This window comes from Ursus maritimus, unplaced genomic scaffold (assembly GCF_017311325.1).
Source record: "Ursus maritimus isolate PB19 unplaced genomic scaffold, ASM1731132v1 scaffold_2, whole genome shotgun sequence".
In the NCBI taxonomy this organism is placed as follows: domain Eukaryota; kingdom Metazoa; phylum Chordata; class Mammalia; order Carnivora; family Ursidae; genus Ursus; species Ursus maritimus.
The window spans coordinates 100,563,347-100,570,168 of record NW_024424452.1 but is presented as its reverse complement, the minus strand read 5'-3'; the positions used below and the strand labels follow the sequence as shown (position 1 = coordinate 100,570,168).

General features: G+C 60.3%; 1 protein-coding gene and 1 long non-coding RNA gene across 3 annotated transcripts in view; one reads left to right on the top strand and one right to left on the bottom strand.

Annotated features, from left to right (window-relative positions):
• Window positions 1–6,822, top strand: part of LOC121104044 — a 15,127-nt gene that overhangs the window by 666 nt on the left and 7,639 nt on the right. The gene's annotated exons all lie outside the window — the stretch shown is intronic.
• INAVA (innate immunity activator) overlaps window positions 1–6,822 on the bottom strand; it is a 21,193-nt gene that overhangs the window by 9,717 nt on the left and 4,654 nt on the right. The window contains exons 2-5 of one of the 2 annotated variants that reach the window (XM_040636430.1): window positions 4,009–4,157; window positions 3,109–3,233; window positions 2,457–2,573; window positions 1,502–1,724 (exon numbers count right to left, since the gene is read on the bottom strand). In XM_040636430.1, the coding sequence (XP_040492364.1) occupies window positions 1,502–1,724; window positions 2,457–2,573; window positions 3,109–3,233; window positions 4,009–4,157 (614 nt within the window). Of the gene's footprint in view, window positions 1–1,501; window positions 1,725–2,456; window positions 2,574–3,108; window positions 3,234–4,008; window positions 4,356–6,822 lie in introns of those variants that run through there. The other variant, XM_040636431.1, reaches the window with a different exon arrangement.

The window sequence follows — 6,822 nt, the reverse complement described above, 5'->3', positions numbered from 1 at the left end:
GGGGGGGGGGGGGGGGGGGGGGGGGGGGGAACTGTCAAGTCGTGGCGAGCCTGTCAGCGTGGAGGGAGGATGGAGAACATCTTTTCCATCTCAGTCTTGCAGACCAGGAGTACTGTCTTGCTTCCAAGCCAGGCCAGAGCCGGGCAACCCAGAGAAGTCTGGCCATCTGAGCCTGGGTCAGGTGCACCATGTCCTGTGTTTACTGGGTCAGCTGTCACATGGAGGCCTCTCCTCCCTCATTCTCTGCTTCTGCTGGAGGTGATCTGGTTATGCCCTTCCCCCCTACGTTAGAGACAGCGTGTGGCAGTGGGGCTCCCGCAATCTGTGTTGAGAGCGTCCCCTTGTCCAAGGCATGGGCCACTGGGCCTGGGAGACTCTAAACACAAGCGTCCCCAACCAGGGGAGGAGAGCAGCCTCAGGGAAAAACCAACCCACAGTGCAGGGGTAGGAGCCTGACGGTGGGAGGAGTAAACAGTTCTCCAAGCCCAGATCAAGGCCTTGGCATCCAGTTCTGCCCCAGGCCACTGCTCCCCACCCCACCCCAGTTCACTCCCCTGCAGCAGGGGGGGTCTGGGCCCCACGAGAGGCCTGGGGTCGGGGCAAGCCGTGGGCATGATGCCCTGGGAACTGGCAGGGAGGGCTGTAAGTCGACCTAACAAGCTGGGTTTGGGTCCGGGGAGAACAAGAGCCACATCGAAGGGCTCGGAACCACTTGTTGGAAGGTAATTGGAACTAGATACACGGATGTCCAATAATGGGGACACCTTCCCAGGTACCCCACAGGCCCAAGTCTCTGGGCCATGGGGCTCAGGGACTAGACCAGAGGCCCAATAAGAGTGGAGAACAGAAGTGGAGGACTCCTGGTGACCAGGGTGGTTCTAGATACTGAAGCGATGGTGGCATGTGGCATTCATGGTGCTGGATTTCACCCTAAACACCCCACAAGCAGCTATGCGCCCCTGAAGTGATTCGGAGAGCAGCCGTAGTAGCAGCAGCAGGCCTCTGAGCAGCCTGACACAGGCCCCGGGGCAGCACTTCAGCTCAGAGCCCGAGGCTCACAGAGGCCTCACGCTTCCTGACCACATCCGCCAGCCCCTGGGGCCTGGAGGGCAGGAGGGCAGCCCTGGCTACTGCCGCTGAGCAGACCCTAGGAATAAGGTCCGAGTCAGCCTGGGGAGCACCTTTCTGCCCAGGAGGCCTTCTTGAGGGCAGTGGATTTTGCGGAGGATGAGGAAGAAATGGGATGCTTTCTAAGGAGACGGGGGCAAGGCTCTCAGGGGATGGAGGAGCCCTTTGCCAGGGCGTGTGGGGGCTGCAGAGGGCCAGGATGGGGTAGAGGCGGACCGAAGAGGCAGGTGTCCTAGCTAAAGCTTAATTTGGAACATTAAACACAGTGCTGGGCACAAAGGCAGATGCAGCAGCCCCGAGCCACGCCACCTGCCATCATTCCACATAAGCTCGCGCATGGCCCAGGGCAGGACTCTCGGCGCAGCTGGCTCACCTCGGCCCAGGGGCAGGGCAGCGGCAGAAGGGGGCCCACTGGTGCGCCGCTGCTCACCCAGGCAGCGCTCCAGCTCCCTCAGCTTCTTCTCCTCCTGCAGCATGGCATGCTTGCGCTGCCGCCGGGCCTGTCTGCTGAGGTTCTCCTCCCGGCACAGGCGTCGGGCTGCCTCCGCTATCTGCAGCTGCAGGGCCAGCTCCTGCTCCAGGCTGCTCAGGGGGTCCTGAGGAGGGGGGAGAGGTAGGGGGCTCACTAGGGGACACGGAGAAGGGTCCCGAACCCACGCCCTGGATCCTGAACCTAAGCCCGGGAAGAAGACAGCTGTGACCGTGGCCATGGGCCAGAGGGTGGGGTGGTGGGAGGTGCCCGAGAGCAACCTTGTCGGCCTGAGAAGCAGACAGGGGGATCCACCCACCAGCCTGCCCCCTGAGCCAGGCAGAGTGGGAACCAAAGGGGGACACTTTCCCTCCTGACCCCAGGGGTTGGTCAGGCAAGCCCAGGGGAAACTTGCCACCTTTCACACCATGGGGAAGGCATCCTAGGGCCCAAGCCACCCCCACTGCCTGCCTGCCTGCCTGCCTGCCTGCCTGCCATGATGAGAAGGACAACCCTAGGAGCCAGAATAAGCTGTTGAAACAGGCCATTGCCTCTCTGGGCTGGTGGCTGAGCTCTTAACTGATCTGCCTACTGGCGACCAAACCCAGTGTCCTCTCGAGTTCCCAGCTCTCCCGGTTCCTGGGGTGGCACCTTCCCCACGGCCATTTGGGCTACAGGTTAGTGGGAGCCCCTCATCACCATGGAGCCAAGCACCCTGACTGGGTGTGACGGGGTGGAGTGGAGACCGCCACGGCCCGGGAGAGGGCACGGTGCTCAGGAGCTGCCCCACCAGTTGGTGAGGCCCTGGCTCGGTGATCAACACTTGAAGGGGGAGACACGGCCTGCTCAAGTCCCTCACCTCTCTGTGCAAAGCCCGCTCGTCCAGTTTGTAAGCTGCTCCAATCCTGCGGCGGACCTTAGGGGCCTTTTCCCCTGGTTTGAGGGGATACTCGGCTGGCAAGATACCTGTCAGCTCCTGCGGTGGAAACAAAGTCAGCCAGGCCCCTCTCCACCTGCCCAGCCCTTGGCCAAGCAGAAACGGCCAAGCCCCCGGGCTCTGCACTGCCTGTGTCTGCCCTTCCCCCGAGGCCCCTGCCCACTCCCCACCCCACCCCATCCCCCCGGGCGCTCTCCCCGGCCTCTTCAGGGCACCCCCTACCTTCCCTCCTCTCTTCCTTCAAACTTCAGATCTCACCTGCTTCAGAGATCTACTCTGGCCCTGGTTACAGTCCCACACGCACCTGTCTACTCCCTCTCCAGCCCCTCTGTCCTTCACTCCCTGTGCCCGGGGCCCCACTGGGCTGATTCCTTCTGTCCCTGAGGCGTCCCATGTCCAGGTCAAATGCTGCACACACAGGGACTCCAGGCACCACACCCCCATCTGGTTTCCAGAATTCTCTCGCAAATGGGGTCCCCTTCCCTCAGCTCCAACATCCCAACATGTGGCTCTAGGGCTCCTCAGGTTAACCGCAAGTTTGCAGGGGGGCTGGGGGGCCGGCTGAGGCTCTCACCGCCTCCCGGAGGCAGAGTCTCTTCAGCTCCTCCAGACGCGCCTCGAGCCGCTCTTCCAGGGCCCTCTGCTGTTTGCGCACCGCGTGGGTCAGCTCCTTCATGGGGGAGACAGGGCTGTCGGGGCCTAGGGGGCGGCAGGGCATGGCTCAGGGAAGCTGAGGTGGGGAAGACCCTCCCAGACACTTATTAACTATCCCCGGGGTTGTGGGGGGGAATGTGCTCACATGTGCGCAAACACACACACACACACACGCGTGTACACACATAGCCTCGTCCCTGCCCACAGATTACAGGTCAGCTGCTGCGGCCTGTGTCATAACCACAAACACATCTCCTGGCTGTCCGAGGTGGCAACAAGGCAGCTCGCAGGGAAGGGCTGCACCCCCACCCCTGCCCTGGGCGATGTGCGGTGATGGGAGGGCTGCTGGTCGGAGTTGTTCTTCCCTTCCCACCCCCCACCTGTACAATTCACTTCTGCCTCTACTACTTCTTCCTCCTTCTCCTCCTCCTCCTCTCTCCCTCTCTCTCTTTCTCTCTCTTACTCACATATGTGCTGCTTCTTTCTTCTCGTCTGTCAGATGAGACCAGACTAGGCCCACAGACTCAGGCCAACCAGAGAGATAGGACCTTTCTAGTAGCCAGATAAAATTTTTCTACTTCTTAGTAATCACAGGGGCCAGAGTTGCAGAGACCTGATCCAGATAGGATCAGACCTCCAGGCCAGACGATCCAGGAAAACTGCAGCCCCTCGGGTATCTAGCCCCCAGCAGAGGCCTCTCCCACCCCTCCCACCTCCCCCGACTCATCTTCTAGCCACTCAGCCTGGCCAGCCCTGGGGCCTGGGGCCTCGGAGAGTCAGGGCTAGGGGCCCACAGGGCGGGATTTCCCAAACCACTCACCAGACTGCAGGATGATGCCACTGTCGGTGTCGCTGACCTCATCCTTACTCTCCATGGTGGATTTCTGGGAGGAGGGGGAGCAGCGTAGGAAGGGGTAACACCGTTCCCAACCTGAGCCGGGATGTGGCGGTGGCCTGCAGGTTCCCCAGCTTTTGAGAGAACAATAAAACCAGCTGTAGGTGAAACCCCTTGTTTCCACACAGAGCTTAAGTTAGGATCCGATGTTTGAGGGCAGGGGGAGAAGTGAGGGCCAGGTTTCTGGGATAGTCTGGGGTGGGGGAGGTTCTCAGTGCTGGGGGTGCTGCAGAGAAGGCTCGGTGGGCCTCACCAGCAAACCTGTTCTCGTGGGGGGTGGGGTCTCTGGGCCCACCCTAGCCTCCTGCTGCCTCCTTCCGAGTGGCCACAGGGACCACTGAGACTGCGGAGAAGGGTGAGGAAAAGAGCAAGAAAGAGGAGGAAAAGGAAAAAAAAAAGGAAAATGATAAGAAAAATGGGTGGGAGGACAAAGCAAGGAGGAAAGGAAAGCAGAGGGGGAGATGTCTTCTTGGGGCACAACTGTCCCCATGGGGCTATCCTCAGCTCGAGAACCCAGGAGGCATGAAGCCTGTCCTGCTGCCCCAGTGGGTGACAGACAGCACTTCAAGAAGTGGGCGGGGACTGGGTATTCAGCCAAGCCCCTGCTCCAGGGTCCTCAAAGCCCGTGCTGCCCTGCCTTCTGGACCAGGGTATTCATCCAAAGGCAGGTGCCAGAGAGCTGTCCCAGAGCCCTGAAATATTTCCCAAGCCACTATGTCTAGGAGACCCAGTGTGTGTGTGTGTGTGTGTGTGTGTGTGTGTGTGTGTGTGTGAGGGTCACGGGCAGGGTGGGACTTGTGACTAGAGCGGAAGCTGCCCGAGGACAAGGAGGAGCTGAGACCACCCACTCCTCTGGCTCCCTGGGGCTTGAGAGCACTCGGGTGGCACAAGTTCAATCACAGTGTGTATCGGCCCGGCTGGGCACCAGTGGCCAAAACAACACCTGATGCTCGCCCTCTCGTTCCTCGCCGAACCCACACCTCTGCTCAGTGTCCTGGCTGGCCAGGGCCTGGCAGCTGTGGGCTGGAGCAGGGGTGGGGAGGGGCGGGTGGAGCCGAGGCAGGCGGTCTGGAAGGAGAGCCCAGCCACCTCCTCACTGAGTCAGCCCATTGAGCAACAGTCCAAAAGTCCTTCTGAGTTTCTGTCTGGAGCTTATCCTGCCTCCCCACGGCACAGGGCCACAGGGTGGAGGCGGTGGGCGCCGCCCCTCCACCCTCAGCCAACGGCGAGGAAGGCAGGCCTTGGGAAAGCAAGGCAAGGAGAGGGAGAGAGGACTGCTGACAGCCCGGTCCCCAGGAGGACCTCGCCTCTTGAGACTGGAAGAGCCGGAATGATGGAGCACGTTTACAGACCTCCGTAAACCACAGAGCCCACCGAAGTACCATGAGCAGCACTAAAAACATAGCCCTGGAAACAATATGGACCTGCACTTTGGAATTCCAAATCTCCAGGAAAGTCTAGAGAATGGACGATAGGATTTAAAAAAAGAAAGAAAGAAGAAAAGTTTATGTGGGGCCTTTGCAAACATGCTGAAGAGAGAGACTGGCCCATGTTCTGGAAACCAGAACAGGGCACTTAGTGGGAGAGCTACCAGTGCATGGCCTATCGCTCCCGAACCCTCATCCCTCCAGAGATGAGAGCTGGCCCGAGGGGCAGGCAGTTCACCCAGCCCCCACCCGCCACAGGTACCCTCTAACCCTCCCCAGCAGCTAGGGGCAGGGCCCTGCCAGAGCTAGGAAGCAAGGCCCTCTCAGCTAGCACCGTGAACGCATTTTGCTTTGGATAAGGAAGGAGGTAATGTGGGAGTGAAGCCATTAATTAGTCACACTTGCTAATTAATTATTAACCACGAAGGCGTTCCCTTGAGAAGTTGTGATAACTCAGCCCTGCTTCCCTCCTTGACTGTTGCCGGGCATGGGGTCACTGGAACAGAGGGGTGGGTGTGAGAGGAGAGCCCCCTGACACACCCCCTCTCCTCCAGCGTTCACTGCCAGGGTCAAGGGGTTGGCCCTGGCATTCACAGTGGCCCCAATCTCATGCTGGGCACACTCTGGGCTAACTCAAGGCTCCAAGTAGAGCAAAGAGCACAGGACCTAAAGTTGGGAGCGTCAAGTCTTAGTTCCGGCCTGGCTGGGCCTTCTTCCCTCATAGGCACAAAGACTAGACAGTGTCTAGGGAAAGCCCTTTCCGGCTCCCTGCTCTGGACCCCTGTGGACAATGTCGGGCTGGGCAGGAACTCCACACGGTCGTGTAGCCGTCGCCCTCCTCACCGTGGGGACCCTGCGCAGCTCCCACCTCCACCAGCAGGACAGAAGTCTCTGGAGCCTGATGTATCAGGCATTGCTTTCAGATAAAGGCAGTTCTGGGGCCCATGCCCAACCCCTTCCCAACGCAGGAATCCCTCCCTGCCCTCTAGCCCCCTGCGGCAAGCCCCAGTCCTGGGTCCTAGGAAGCAGTCCACCTGACTGAACAAGGTCCCTGGGAAAAAGGCAGAGGAGGAAAGAAGGAGCGAAGAGGGAGGAAGGGAAACACCAGCGCAGCGTCCTTCAGGCTGAGCCACTGAGGACCCTCCCCCATCACAGTGTGCCCCCAAAGCCACTCCTGGGCCTCTCCCTTTCTCCAGTAGAGACTAAGGCCTGGGAACTACAGCAAAACTACGGCAAGGGGCTCCTCATCTGGGCCCACCAGCACCCCCGATCATCCTGTGCCCGAGACACAAGGAGGAAGGGAGTGTTGGTG